Source organism: Hetaerina americana, unplaced genomic scaffold (genome assembly GCF_022747635.1).
Source record: "Hetaerina americana unplaced genomic scaffold, ioHetAmer1.1.p SCAF_12, whole genome shotgun sequence".
NCBI classification, from domain to species: Eukaryota; Metazoa; Arthropoda; class Insecta; order Odonata; family Calopterygidae; genus Hetaerina; species Hetaerina americana.
In genome coordinates this window covers 6,513,727-6,530,136 of record NW_027286292.1, presented here as the reverse complement: position 1 = coordinate 6,530,136, position 16,410 = coordinate 6,513,727, and the positions used below count along the sequence as shown (strand labels likewise).

General features: G+C 38.5%; 1 protein-coding gene across 1 annotated transcript in view; it reads left to right on the top strand.

The window, feature by feature from the left end:
• Positions 1–16,410, top strand: part of Sol1 — a 1,662,073-nt gene that overhangs the window by 220,974 nt on the left and 1,424,689 nt on the right. The window contains exon 4 of the mRNA XM_071582627.1: positions 7,336–7,516. Within this exon, the coding sequence (XP_071438728.1) occupies positions 7,336–7,516 (181 nt within the window). The remainder of the gene's footprint in view (positions 1–7,335; positions 7,517–16,410) is intronic.

Sequence of the window (16,410 nt, the reverse complement as noted above, 5' to 3'; positions counted from 1 at the left end):
TTAGGAAGATGTGTAAGGCAGGGTTGCCCTTTATCACCGTTGCTGTTCAACCTGTATGCAGAGGAAATGATTAAAGAAGCATGGGAAGAACTGGAGGTAGGAATGAAGGTGGGCGGGGAATTCGTAAAATCAGTTAGGTTTGCTGATGACCAAGCTTTAGTTTGTCAGTCAGCCAAGGGGCTGCAAGCACTGCTTAGTGAATTGGAAATTCAGTGCGACAGGTATGGGATGAAAATCAATATTAATAAAACAAAGGTTATGCGATTTTCTAGAAGGAAAAAAGGCTAAGTTAAACATTAAAATAGGAGGGCAAAAACTAGAGCAGTTTATGTATCTCGGAAGTGTTTTGGATCAACACGGTCAAAGTAGTAGGCACGTAAAGAGAAGAATTGCGCTAGGCAAAGAGGCTTTCACAAGGAGGAGGGAGTTGATGACATGGACGTTGAGTAAGGATATTAAGAAAAGACTCGTAAAAACTTTGATATGCAGCGTAGCTATGTACGGTGCGGAAACGTGGTCATTGAAGTAGGAGGATAGGCGTAGATTGGAGGCTTTTGAAATGTGGGGGTGGAGAAGAATGGAGAAGGTGAAATGGACTGAGAAGAAAACAAATAAGGAAGTACTTGGCCTGGTGGGCGAAGAAAGGGGTTTGTTCGGAGAAATCCTATGGAGGCAGGAAAAGAGGATGAAGGGGGTGTTGACCGGCAGTGGGATGTTAAAGACTGTGATAGAGGGGAGAATTTTGGGCAAAAGAGGAAAGGGAAGGAACAGGATAGGGATGTTGGACGGGATGAAGGGAGGAAGAAAGTACTCAGAGATGAAGAGGGACCTTATATAGAGTAGGATGATGGATTTTGTGTATTGCCAGGAGTAATAAAATATTTGTTTGCTAGTTGTGTCCATCCAAAAACCTAACTTAACCGGTAGATTACCTTAAACAATATATGCACATATGTGTGTATATATACTAGAGTCATCCGGAAAGTAGTACCCGTTCGTGAAATAAAGACACAAAAGTAAATATTAACAAACATAAAAAATTTTATTTGAAAGAGGGTACTTTAAACTACTTCTCAACATAATCTCCAAGCAAATTAAGGCATTTGTCATAACGTGTGACAAGTTTCTGTATTCCTGCTGCATAGTCCTTCGCCGCCAGCTCATTGAGATACGCGAGGGACCCATCTTGCACAAATTTTTGCATAATGCAGATGGTGTTTAACAATTTCATGAACAATTGTTCGAGAAACATTGGGAAAATGCTCACAGATGTCATCAATTGTGACGCGCCGATCGTTCCTCACGAATTCGTCAACTGAGCTCACCAGTTGGTCTGTAATGACAAACGGTCTCCCCGAACGCTCATCGTCGTGTGTGTTCCCCCTCCCCATGTTGAAGTTGCGACACCACCGCCGAACAGACGACTCGTCCATTACATTGTCTCCATACACCTCCTTTAATTGGCGATGAATATCACATGGGCGAACGTTTCTTGCATTGAGGAATTTAATCACTGCCCTCACTTCACAACTGGCGGCGTTCTCAATTTTTTTAAACATTGTAAACAATCACAGAAACAACACAGGCAATGCTAGCGTCACGCAACTTGGCTCAGAGAAGGCAGACAAGCCACTGAAGCTATCTGACCTCGTCCAGCGGCTACTCGCGTCGTCAGCACTTCATGCGGCACGAACGGGTACTACTTTCCGGATGACCCTCGTGTGTGTGTGTGTGTGTGTGTGTGTGTGTATATATATATATATATATATATATATATATATATATATATATATATATATACATACATACACATATATACATACACATATATACATACACATATATACATACACATATATACATACACATATATACATACACATATATACATACACATATATACATACACATATATATGTGAGGGTAGTGATAGTCCATGGGGTACAGCGTTTGACTACTTACCGGAGGGTCCCGGGTTAGATTCCCGGGCACTCTGAGCACCTGCAGATCGACCCTAGCCATGTGATTTTTCGAGTTCCAGATCTTCCTGGGACACCATAAGCGGCACAGGGAAAGGGACTGGCCCCCCTACCCTATATATTTATACCCTATCCAGTTGTAGATTTTTAAACATAGAAACACAAAGAAAGGACACTCACATATGTAGTTTTGGCGTCTCGACCGTCGTCGTCATCCGAATGTCGTTGTCGGGGAAATGCGGAGAGGACATGTGCGGGGGAGGGGTGAGGGAAGGAGAGGTAAGGGTCCAATGAGAAATGAACCAGGGGGTGTGAGGGGATATGTATGCAGCTATATGATGCATTCAGTGGGCTTGGTTCAGCCGGGGCGGTTTAAATGACTGGGTCACCCAGATATGCGCCATCTCGTGGGTTCTCACCTCTATAATACTTGCAGATTTGGGAAGGGTTTCTATCAGCAAAACGAAGAAGCAGTCATCAAAAGATTGGTGGTGAGAAGTAGTGTGGGTAGGGATGGGATAATTTAGGAAGGTGGGAGATTTGGTGGAATAGCGGTGGTTATTCATGCGGAGGGAAAAGGTGGTCGTGCATTCGTCCACGTAGAAGGCAGGGCAGAAGTTATAGGAGAGGCGATATATAATTTTTTTGAGGTACTGGTGGCATCGGGTTGGTCTTAGAAGATGGTAGCATTTGTAGCGTTGGTGGTGGCATGGTGCGGATAGGGGCGGGGAAGAGACGGGGGTGCTCGCAGTTGGTTTTTTCGACTTGAAGATGTCTCGCAAGTTCAAAGGGTGTTTAAACGGAACGGAGGGACGATGTGGGAATAAAAGTGATGTGGACTGACTGTTATTAATAATTGGGAAGAGGTCACGGATTAAATGTTTACATTTGTGTGTTCCAGGGAAGAAAGTGGTGATAAGATTAGGGCATTAAGGGCGGTTTGGTTAGGGGAGAGGAATGTATTGGGTTAACGGTTTGAAAATTTTACTGTTCAGTAGTTTTTCAGGGTACCTACATTTTCTGAGAGAGTCATGTAGCTGGTCCAAGTATTTCTGTTTGGAGAAAGTTATGTTTCTGAGACGGAAGCCACGGACTGAGAGTGAGAAGGGATAGAGCGTTTTGTATGAGGTGGATGGCAGCTGTCGAAATGACGATACTATTGCTTAGTGGTTGATTTAATGTGGACTGAGGTGTAAAACGTATTGTGTGGAGATGAATGTCAATATCTAGGAAAGGGATATTCGAGTCAGATATAGCGGTGAAAGATACCGAGGAATAGTTGAGAGAGTAAATAAAAGAAGATAAATTTTCGCGTCCGTGGGACCAAAGGAGGAAAATTTCATCAATATAGTGGGTCCAGAAGGGTGGTTTGAGGGTTTGTTGTGGAGAAAAGTCACGTTCAAGTTTACCCATAAAAAGATTGGCGTATGCAGCAGCCATACGCGTGCCCATTGCAGTTTTTATGGGAGGTGACCGAGAGCTAAGGTTATTTTTGCCAATTATTTTTGGATGGAAAAGGAAGGGTGGAGAGAGACCCCGCGTCGGCATTGGCTACTCTTGTCGAAAGGCACCAAGAGGTCCGCAGTTTAACGTACCGTCCGACGGTCGTCGTACTCACTCAAAGTGCTCTCCACAAAGCATCTCAAGTAGGAATCGGGATACCGCATATATATATATATATATATATATATATATATATATATATATATATATATATATATATATATATATATATATATATATATATATATATATATTTCTTTCTCCAGGATTTGAACCCGGGCCCTCTTGGTGGGAAGTGTGTACGTTTGCCACTGCACCATCCTGATCCCCCGTTTAGTAATACAATTTATATCCTGTGCTAGAATTAATCGATCTTCATCTCCAGATATCTCCCGATAAGTCACCGTGTCATCCGCGAACATACTAATCTTACATTTTAATTCACGGTTAAAATCGTTAACAAAAACTTAGAGAGGAAACGTCCCCGCTACACTTCCCTGAGGTACCCCCGAGGTCACTCGTACGGTGTCAAAACTAAGGCCGTCAAGGACTACCCTCAGTTGCCGCTCTGAAAGAAAATCTTCAGTCCAATTTATTGCGCCCATTTTCATACATGCGACCTTTATTTTATGAATAAGTTTACCGTGTGAAACCTAATGAAATGCGTTTTGAAAATCTTCAAATATCGCATCCACTTGCCCACCACTTTCACCCGATAAAAGTGAGTCATGTGTGAATAATCCTTATTCGGTCTCTATGAGTGGGTTTTCCTAAACCCGTATTTATTGTTACTTAAAAATTAATGTTATCAAGGTATCTCATTATGAAACTGCCAATTATGTGCTCCAAAATTTTGCAACACATAGAAGTGAGGAAATGGGTCTATAATACCTGGGTCGTCCCTTCACCACTTTTAAAAATAGGTGTTATTTGCGCTGTTTTCCAACTCTTAGGGACTTTGCACTCTTCGATAGATTTGTTAAATCCAACTTCAAGGTACGGGGCGATGTAAGGAGCTAAATGTTGTATCACCCTAGCTGGTATATTTTCGGAACCCGGGAATTTGTTGGGTTTATTCTCATTGAGCAAATTGACAATCCCTTTTTCGTCCGCTGTTATTGTTGCCATGGGTTCAGTATGTATTGTTTCTTGGAGATACGTGTTGGCAATATTGGTTTGAAAATGCTTTGGAAGAATATATATAGAATGTTAGCTTTTCCTTCGCTGTCATTATTTATCATATTGCTACAATCTTCTAAGCAAACCACGGTTTGTTTACCACATTTTACTTCCCTAAAATGTGACCAGAATGCTTGAATGTCCGTTTCCAAAAAATACCCTCATTGTACTTTATGTTTAAAGTCTTGTAAGGCGACTCGTAATTGTCTTTTGGTTTCAATTTTAGAGGATCTATACTTGTCCTATACCTGTTTATTCTCCGTGGATGATGTGTTCCCACCTGCTTTCTCTACCCTAGAGTGTAACATTCTCTGCTTTCGGAGGGCTATTCTAACGCCTTGAGTCGCGATTTGCTTTAACTTATTTTATAGGAATGACATCTTTCATGCCTTTATACATAATATTGACAAATCTTGTCCAGGTTTCATCCTCATTGGCATGACTGTTTCTTCATGATTGGCATTAAGCGCGTAGTGAAGAGTTTAATTGACTAGCAAAAGGTTCAAAGTCGGCTTTATGGTGATTATAAATTTTTATTTTTGGTGGAAATAACTTTTTTATTTCTACTTTGATGCTGGCATAAACGAATATATGGTCACTCAAGCCCTCGTCACTTGATACACTCATAATACGTTCAGGTATGTTTGTGAGAAATAGGTCCAATATGTTCTTTCCACGGGTGGGCTTGCATATTGCAAACTTCTAAAGACCATAATGGTGGGAAAAGATTCAGGAAAAGATAAGGACCGCAATTTATGAAGCATACAGGGTTGCACCCAAAAGTGGTAGGACTGATTTTTTTACAAGAATTTTATTGACGATATACTTACATCGACTTAATAATCTTCAAAGTATGCTCCTTGAGTTGCTACACACTGAGTATAATGTTGCTCCCATTCCCCGTACGCCCGCTGGAAATTTTCTTTGGGGATGCCGTTGATGACCCTCGTCGAAGCCTGTTGAACGGCCTTTATCGAGTCAAAACGTCGTTCCTCGAGCTGTCTTTTCATCAGGGGGAAGAAGAAGAAGTCCGGTGGTGCCAGATCGGGACAATAGGGCGGGTGCGGCAACGTGGCAATGCTGTATTTGGCCAGGAGCTGTCTGACGACGAGCGTGCCATGGCACGGCGCGTTGTCATGATGAAGCACCCGCGCCAAATCCTGTGAAATAATACCTTGGACGTTGGATGCAGACAGACCCAACTGGTCTGCAATTTCTTCACTGGTTAAGCGTCGGTCTGTGTTCAGCAGTGTCCTCACTCTGTCCACATTCGTGTCAGTTCTTGCCGTCGACGGCCGTCCGGAGCGATGGTCGTCTTCAACGAGCTCCCTACCCTCTTTAAACAACTTGTGCCACTCAAATACTGTGGAACGGCTTAAGGCAGTGTCTCCATAAGCATGCTTGATCATATCGAGGGTCTCAGTGACCGTCTTCCCGAGTTTCGCACAAAACTTCACGGAATAACGTTGCTCTAAATTCAGATTCATTTTGTTTTTCGACGAGGACAAAAAACTTGCTTCACTAAAAACGGTGTCCTCACTCAACGACAGCCCGCAGGCGACTGAGGTTGGTGTCAGTCTGTTGCTAAGAGCCCCCTCCACCTTACCCTGCCAGACAGACCCCCCTTCACCGCTCCGTCCGCGCTAGAGAAAATCAGTCCTACCACTTTTGGGTGCGATCCTGTATTATAAAAGGTATGGTATGCAGAGGTTATGGAGTTTAATAATGAATAATAAGAAGATGAAACGTAAAGAATAGAGAACGTATTTCATGCAAAGTGCTAGCAATTAATCGTCGGATTGACCACTGGAGAGAGAGGATTATATTTTTGGACAGGTAAATGAGATTGTGTTTTTCTATGTTATTGCAATGCCTGGTATACTTTTTATGTCTTTGGATTGAATTTATAAATTATTTAATGCCAAGTACCTTTGATTGTAACTCCATTGTTTCCGCAATTTTGACATTTAATTGACATAGGTCTGCTATCCCTTTCGTAATCACTTAAAGTTTTCTTCTTTAAACCGATTCAATGAAATCTTAATATCGACCAGTTTCATCGCCAATGCATGCGTTAACAAGATTATAGTGTACGAAATTAAAAGTAATTGAAATTTTAAATAAGCATGCTTTTTCTTCTCTGAAGCAATACTCCATATTTCATATCGGCACTTAATAATTTTTAATTCCACAAATTGCGTAGTTTCAGGTGTGACATGGTGAAATTTGAGCGTTTTAATGGCCAAGTGATGACACTTTTGCACCAGATATTGAAATATTACACTACCAGTTTATATGGATTACACCTTCAGTTCCTGAACCTCTGTATACTGCGAAACACTATCTGTTACTGAAAAAGATATAGTACATCTCAACCAGTTGTGTATTACAAGTAAACCGATATCAAGTGGGAAAGTGTTATCATTTTTTCATTATTATTTTAACCGTATTTGAACCTTAAATTAAATAGGGAATCAGAATCACCTGCACTCCGGAGAAGAGAGAGAGCGGGAAAGAAATTTCTGGAAAAACAGTTTCTATAGATTTATCCAGGTGTTACTCCACCAATTGGCATCGTTTCCATGTTTTCGTGTTACATGATAATAAATATTTCTCATTATATTTGCGAATTTGTCATCACATTGTTCTATTAATTTTGTTATTTTTCTTCCAGGCTGCGAATGCCTCCTTTTTTCAGGCTCTCGCGGAAAGGATCGTGGCGTATTCACCAGCCCCGACTACCCAAACCCGTACGAAGAAGGAATCGACTGTATTTTGTACACTTTCGTTGCCAGAAGAGATCAAATCGTTCAACTAACCTTCCGGGATTTCGACGTTCAGAAGTCACACCTTGAGTGAGTACACTGTTTAATTTTTAGCGAATCTTTTTCAGTCATTGCAATTTTTTCACACGAATCAGGCTGAACCTCTTAGTGAATGGCAAGGATTCAATGGATGTAATTTTACAAAACCTTTAATTGGAAAAGTGGTTCGGTTATTGTCTTTTTCACTGCTGGAGTAGAATATGAAAAACGTTTAAGAAATCTGTGTACCGGGAAAATATTTTATTGCTTTCGAAAAAGCATTCGAAAATAGACATTAACAGCTACCGAGATAGTATTTATTATATCGCAAGGGTGTGTAATTTATATTGGTCTTACGTAACCACGGGGGTTTAAAGGGAATGTTCGATGGGCGGTTGCGCTTTTTCTGTAACAACGTTTTTATATCTTTTATGGAATTTAATTGATGGAAAACACTTTTGGCAACTAGACTTGCGCCCTTAAATACTCTTAGGGTTGGAAGAAATCGTATAATTTTTCAAGTTGACAACTTTACCATAGGATTACATTATTTTATCTAATACACGGCATTCATATCTCTGATTAGTACATGTGTACGCTACCGAATATAACTCGTGGACCTATTCTGGTTATTCAAATAGCATGACTTGATGCAAATATTTATGTTTTAACATTACTAGTAATAAAATACTACTTTAAATACAATAAAAAAGTATAATTCTGATTCTTATATATTAAGCAAGAGCTTTTAGACCGGATCAGGATCAAGGGTATTTAGGCTGTGAATGTAGCTCATTATGTAATTTGAGTCTATTAATTTTTATCCATCTATCTAAGAAATAAAACTATAAATAGTGTTGACACCCCTTTTTTTATAGGAGCCTCATAGAAATTACATCTCTTTGAGTAGAGACAGAAAATGTCTATAAGCGTAAAATCTATTACCCTCAGACACAACTTTGAAAATCATTCTCCATAAAGCCTCTACCGTTACATTAGTTTAGTAAATAGACATGCATACACACACACGTGTGCGTGTGTTTCTTGGAAAGCCACCCTGACTTAACGTTTGAGTATTTATATACATAATGGTACAATATGTAGAGTATAGCCAATAATTTGTTTTTATTACAAAGTGTACCTTATGTTGTTCCCACAATCAGCTGACTACTTACTTATTTCAATACCTCTTAGAGAAATTGGAGTTGTATGCTAATGGAGTTAAATACATTTTGCTTGCGATATGATAATTTATATTCATTTTATCACCAGATGGAGGACATGTGGAATTTAAAAGTGGAATTTTACTCATTAATGACCGAAAGGAAATACATAATTTGACCCGCGTCGTATTCCTATGGCTTTTACACTTCATTTCTGCAATGAATGCGTTTTCAGGTATCGCTATCATTATGTAATTTGAGTCTATTAATTTTTACACATCTAACTTATGTAGAATTGGAATGGTATGGTTTTAGAATGTATTTTTGAGAGGTAATTAAAATTTACTTGATACCTCTTGTGGTGGAATTGTAATTTTTCACTTTCCTGTATCATATTATTAGTAATGTTGAAAAGGCAAATAATTTGCATATCATTTTTCATTTTTCTTTTAAAATTATTCATTTAGCAATGCTCAAATGTTACCTAATTTTTAAATGATATTTTAGACTTTTTTTCGTGAGCACATGCCCATTTTGTTTTAATTAATCTTAGAATTCATTACATGCATAGTCTTACCTAATAAAATTTCAGAGCATTTTTCATTTCTCTCGTAGGATGATTTATTGCGGCGTAATATACATATAGTATGTGTGTGAGAGTGTGTTTGTGCACATTCATGACGATTAAATTGCGAACCTGTGTGTTTTTGGAAAACATTTGTTGAAATGAAAGAGATGGAAATGCTTTGGTGAGAATTCATTGAAAATGAAAAATACCAGCTGTCCCTGACAAGGTACGCGTGCAGGTGTAGGTGACACATCGTGGAAATAAGCATTAAGAGAGAAAGAGACTTTCAATAATCTGATGCGTTCAACCAACTTTGCTTCTAATTCACCCACGTTCACGTCGAGAAAGACCGTCGACGAGTTTAATTAATTTCTCGTTGGGAAGTGTATTCTTTCCGAAAAAGTTATCCCCCCGTGTCCCTGATCTGTCTAATTTCGGTGAATACTTTTCCTGCACCATATATAAACAGGGTGGATATAAGATGAGTTGATATACTCATGCTAATATTTTCCGCAGAATAATGATTCAAGTTTTGGCCCTGCGGATGTGAAAACTTCCACTAAATTGGCTAATTTTGCTGAACCATTGTTTTTCCTCTTCATTTGGTCTTTTCAGTTCAAAAATCTTCCGTGGAATGGAAATTTGGTCCATAGAAGATCGTTTGCCACCTCGTGTACCGGTAATTCTATTTTGTAATACAAAGTACGCCGTGTTTTCCACACAAATTTGATTTATAATCCGTTCATTCTTAGTACGGAGATTTAGGCTATAGACAAAGATTAATGGTTGAAAATACGTGAATGGCACTGATATTGGTGTTCTTATGATAAATGTATTGATTCATCCATCAGATTTTGTCTTCAAACAAAGAAATAGTAATTTTTTTAATCGTGCCCGACCTAAGCCCAGTTTCATATGCCCGCTTTTCCAGTATTACTATGTTTCAATTGTCAATGTTTATTTTCTCGTTTTTATTCGGCGATGGCCGTCCGAAAATAACGTAAAAACTAAATTCTTTTTTCCGCATTTGAATGTATACATGGTTACCGATAAAACTATTTTTATTTCAATTTACTAGCGATTTTCTCCCAGGGTTGGTATGCTAGCCGATGGTGATTTATACGGTAAGGGAAAGACTTATTCGCAGCGTCAGCTTACTCGAATTACAGAGAATCAGCGTAAAAAATACACTTATCAGATTTAGTTGACTGTTGTGAGAAATATTGTGGAGGTAAGGTAAGGTAGGCAAATTGAACTATTACTTTAAATAAATACTTAATAATATATAGAAATAACTCTATTTACTTGCATTTTCACAAAGGTACCGTGAATAGAGAGAGTTAAAAAAATATTACACGTTTGCACGTATATTTTGATGACCCAAGTAATTTTCATTTCTGCAAAATTTTGTTAGTTCGTGCATAATTCAAATCCCCTCGGCATCCAGTAAAATTAGCCAATTGTGTCGTAGAAAATTTATATCTTATTTAAGGTGTTGATAATTTATCATTTTTTTAATGGAGTGGAGAAAAAGGTGATTGATAATTTCCGAGACTTTCTAGCATATTGTGAAAGGCCAAATGCAAATATTTTGCTAGCACAAAACAAATACTGATGATATGTATAAATCTCATGTTTGTCATTGTGAAATACAATGTGTCACATATATATATATATATATATATATATATATATATATATATATATATATTACTATGGTTGAAAATATTTCATAGTGGCTTTATGTGCAACATACTAATGAAAATTCTTTATACATCTCTAAAAAGGTGTTTTTTATTGACATTAGTGCCAAAAGTGTTGAATTATCTGGTTATATATATATTAAACTCTAAAGCTATTGCTAATAATTATGTCATGTAGTGATATGCGCCAAATAATTACCCATCGACTAATCTTAGTGTTTTTATACCAGTTAATGTACATTTACTTTCATGGATGCCTTTTCGACAATCGTGCAATGCGACTCACGTCAGTGGCTTTACCTTAATCAAGATAAATTTCCTTTGGTCCTCTGTGGTACTCTCGCAGCTACCGAGGAATCCTGTGATACTTTAATAATGAGTGGGAAAGGAGAAATGTGCGTCATTTGCCCAATTTCTCTGGGGGATCCTTTATAGAACTTTCCTATTGACATCACCAAATTCTCGAGAGAAATCGCTCTCGATCCTCGGTCGTGGAAGAAAAAGTCCAAGGAATTATAGTTTCGCAGTAAATTCAATGGAATACAAAGATCCGCATCTTCCAGCTCCGTTCCTCTGAGAATTCGTCTCCATTGCTTTGTGCTTGTTGACAATTAATAACCACTCATCATCGCTGGAACCGTTGTGAGCGATAAGAGCGTCACTGTCATCAAGTGAACGTTAGTTGGGTGCAAAAACAGGGAGAGCGTAAGCAGCGAAAACGTAATGGCGTGTCCTATTCATTCAGCCGCAGTAATTTTGAAGGGAATGGCTCTTTCGCCGCAGGAGGTGGAGAAAAAGGAGCAAGGGCGCTAACAATGCAACTGCGTCCTCCTTAAGAAGGAAATTAATATCTTGGAAGTAAAGGGCAGCTAAAGGAAATAGCTATTCTACTATTTCGGGGCGCTCCAGCGGCCAGCCATAAAGTGTTAAAGGCGGAATTTCCAAGTGACTTGAAGGATGTTTCGTAATGTTTTGCTTTCATAAAGATTGTTCAATCTCACACAATAGAATTGGAACTCCTTATCTAAGGCTATCCTTAAGAAGCTTGGGTAAGGAATGGTAGCTTTTAGGACCTTTGCCACGGAGTTCGTCTGTATTTCCATGATCAGATTATTAACTTTCCCTATAACAAACCAATTGCAGGAAATCCTGAGATTTACATTATCTTTATTACTCCATAATCACTCTTTGCAAGGGATTCCTTTGTCAGAACCCATACCTTGAAAATATAGTGCAGAGGTTCACGATATTGATTCATCATTGAAATTATCATTAAGTATCGATGAGAAGTAGTGAGTGATTCGTGTTCATCTAATTCCAGAAGACAATGATAAGGTTCCCCAACAATGGGGACTTTCAAATTATACCTTTCAGGAAATACACATTTTCTTGTTATTCAGCATTTATTATGCACCAAGCAATAAAAATCAGTCAATTGGCTGTATTCTTTATTCACGTAAGGAAACGTAACGCGAGAGGTGCAAATGGTAATAGATTAATTGCGCACATAACCGTTTCCTCGTTTGGCCTTTTGCAATTGTGCACAATGTAAAGTTTTTATTTAGGTGGATACAAAAATATTGTTTTATTATATAGTATAGAGCATTCAATGCCGAAGTCCAAATTTTCTTTAAAAAATGCTGTTTAATTTCGTATGAAGTTTATGAGAAGAAGTTATTCATCCTACGGAACGTAAGAAAAAAATAATAAACGAAATTTACCCATTTGGAGACTGTTGTAATGTAAAACTTACAAAAGTTGAAACTATATAAAACACATGCGTTCTAGTATGCATTTTAATTTTTCTCGGGAAAGAAATTTGACTGATAAATCATTTTAAAATGTACAACTCAATCACACTCTACTTATTTTCATCTGACCAAAATGCCGTGTTTTTAAATACTTTACTGTGAAATTTTTCAAGAAAAATGTCATTTCTGAAGTTTAAGCTTACTTGCGTATCAATAAAGGAATTAATGCCTGGTTGTGTGTGTTTCTCCTGAACAGTTTTTCACCCCTCCGACCGCATTTTCCAAAATATTTTGGCATCCAAAAAATCGCTCGGAATTATTTAAACAAAGAATTGTTATATGACAGAAAATTATTAACAGTTTGAACTTTATTAAGTGTACCGATAATGAGTTTGACATTGCCATTTTCTCAATTGTTCAAGTAACTTGTCTTGAAAATTTGTCTCGGCGTCATATTATTACCCAGATGGTAACAGTCAGCCAGCCACACGTTTCATTCGCAGACGATGCTATTGAGAATATCTCTATTGAATGAATGAGATAATGAAGATGATGAACGTGAATAAATAAATTTAAGCCGTTAGTACACTTGAACCTGCGCTTCTGACATCTCCTCGAATGTCACTACACTGTCTACAACTTAACACCCCCTTTTTCTCGTCTGTGTGCAGAGTTTATTAGCGAGATTGATTTCCTTTCCACCAAATGCTCCAAACAAATTTGACTCGGCCAGGTCTCCATCGAATCGCTCACCAAGTAAAAAGCATCGGTGCCATCCTTTTTCGATTCGTGTGTCATTGGGAGTGACGGAATACACGACTCGAAATTACTCCCCAAATCATATTAGCCTGTTAGAGGACGTAGAATGCAATAATTGGGCGGCACGATGCATTTCTTTCCGTCTTTGTTTTCAGTCTGGAGGGTCCATTAACTCCTTTGGTGAAGTCATGATGGCATTATGAGGGAAGTGGGGTTGAGAAGCTATTACAGCGGAAGGACTTGTGCTGGCTGGGAGGAAGAGTGATGGAGCGAGAGTAAGGTGGAGGGGAGAGAGGTTGGGCTAGGGGAAGGGATCGACCTTTCCTCTGGGAAGTGGGACCTCTGCAAATGAATTCCGGTTGGCTGGGTGTGCTTAAAGGGGGTGGCTGGATACCAGTTGAGGCGACGGCCGGGAGTTGGCGTTGGGTTTGTGGAGAGAGAGCCGAGAGTGGGTGGTTTAATGGGGGCAGGGGGTTTTGATGTGGCTAGTCGGCTGAGCGAAGGACAACGGAGGGAGTTGGTTGGTTTAAAATAAACAAGAATACGCTGGCATTTGGGAGCATAAATACGACAGTGGAACGAGAGGTGGAAGTAAATTTTGGGGAGCTCATGTGGCTATAATAGGATAAATTTGATTGGCATCTATTATTAGGTCCATGTGCAAAGAGTTTGCATTTTCTAGTTTCCAATCATTGTCGGAAATGTCTTAAGATGCATTGCTACGTAATTGCTCTTTACGATTTTATGGACCAACGAGTGAATATTATACGTCGTCGAGGGCTGATTCAAGATTCCTTTCATTTGATTACTCAATTTTCTTTTACCAAGGCGGTGAGTGACTGATGTGCAAGTTTATAATTTAGGTGAGAATTTTTAAAATATTGAACAATAAATTGGTCCATGAAGCATGAAATCGGAATCTATGAAATCACCGGAACGTGAATCGCCTACAGCTTTTAGCGAAAGGAAGTTAGGTGTCCCTCGCGCCGATGTTGAAAGTGGAACCTATTACCTTATGCTAGTTATTAATGGTACAACATGCGGAGGGGAAAGAAAATGCGAGGTGAACAGAGATGAGGGGCTGCGTAAAGGGATTGTAGGATTAGGAAAGTAAGTTTAATACAGTTAAAAAACTAGCAGAAACTAGATGAACGAGCTGCATCCTTGTCGGTCTCACTCTCATTAACCCCGGAATGTCATGATTGCACGTCGAAGGTTTGAGCTTTAACCTTCAGCAATTAATTTTTCTGTGGTAAAAAAAATGAAAAGCGACGTTAAGGTATTCTACCGGCCATAATTATGACCATCTGAACAAATATAGCCACTTTAGTGCAAAATTAATGAAGGCGTCATTTGCTTCCTTAGCAACGAATTCAATTTTGAAAAATAAAACGAACTGCACGTATGCTCAGAATTTTATCATATAACCTCATAATGAAACAAAATCAAACTTTTGCAGCCTTGGGATTAACATTTATTGGGAATTTTACTTAATGTGGATGCATCCACCAAACTCTCGTTCTCTGTTCTGTCATGAGGTGAGTTGGTTTTTCTATCATAAATTACTTTTGGTTAGGTTTCGAATTTATTTGACAAATAATACTGCGGTCTGACTGATTAGGGAAGAAAGTATGTGACATTGACGAAGAGTTTCGAGTTCAAATTCCGGGTTCGGATACCAATTCCTTTAATCGTCTCCAGATCAATACACCTAGGCATTAAAAGTTTCAGTATATCATACAATTTTGGAAAACTGTAGCAGCCTCACGTGAACACTATGCCCTGATTTAAAAAAACACTGGATAGGTGGATTGCACATTCTATAGGGGATTGATGATCTCTCCGACTGAACCATCTGAATCTTACTAATGAAACACACTCATCGGATTGATGGCTATTAGTCATGCGGTAATGATTGAAAATGAAGCACAGTGAAGTTAGGCGTTTAAGATTTAGTTTGGGAAAACGGCAATAGGAAATCGTTTACGGAATGTTTACAAAATTGACTGCCTGCTGCCTATGACAAAATATTACCGCTAGGATAAAATAATTCAATTTATTTTTAGCCATCTATTACCCTTAGTGTACGAGAATAGACAATTATTCTAAAAGTAAAATAACATTCCCTTATAAAAGGTAGGCTTACTGCTCAGAGTATGTTTAAAACAAAATCTTGGTCTATGGTCATTTCTGTATTTGCACTATAAGTGCTTAAAATAACGAATAAATGTCTAGCATAATTCTTTTTCACTATCCTAGCATTTCGGACTTGATCACCTTTTAAATATTGATCTAATTCCCAGTTAGTTTTCACTTTTCAGTTAAGAGAAAATTTAAATTGTTTATTGCATTCCTCATTTTAAATTCAGCCATAATTATGTCTCCAAATTGAAAACGTTTTTAGAATTTCTTGTAAACTGCTGATGTATTAAAATTTCTCTATTCAACCAATTAATTGCTAAATTTTAATTCTATTAGACCAGCTTTCTCTTCTAAGAAAAATCAATACCAATCATTTGATACGTAAACTATTTTGTAATGAATTTGTCCTAAAAAATAAAACCCTCAATCAAGACATAAAATAGTACGTTGAATTGAAGGTAAAAACCGTTTTGAAGCCCAAAGAATTCGAGGCCACTCGTAAGAAGTGGCTCAAAAGATGAGATCCACAGTTTGAATGACCCCCCATGAGGTATAACTCGGTGGATGGCAAATGATACTATTTCTAGAGTACTTCTCAGCAAGAAATATGAATTTTCCTCAACGGTCTTTATTGATAGGGTGCCTTTATCCTAGAACGACTCCTTTTTCTGTTGGGACGAACTTCACAAATGATGCGGAACTCTAAAAATACCCCTCTGGCGAGAAACCATCCCTTTTCGTCTCTATAAGCACTGCGGTTTCCTTTTCCTAAACATCAAAACCTTTTGACCTCTACAGCAAGTTAACTCCACCGATCCACTTTCTTGAGACCAGAATATCATCTTCTTTACCCTAATTC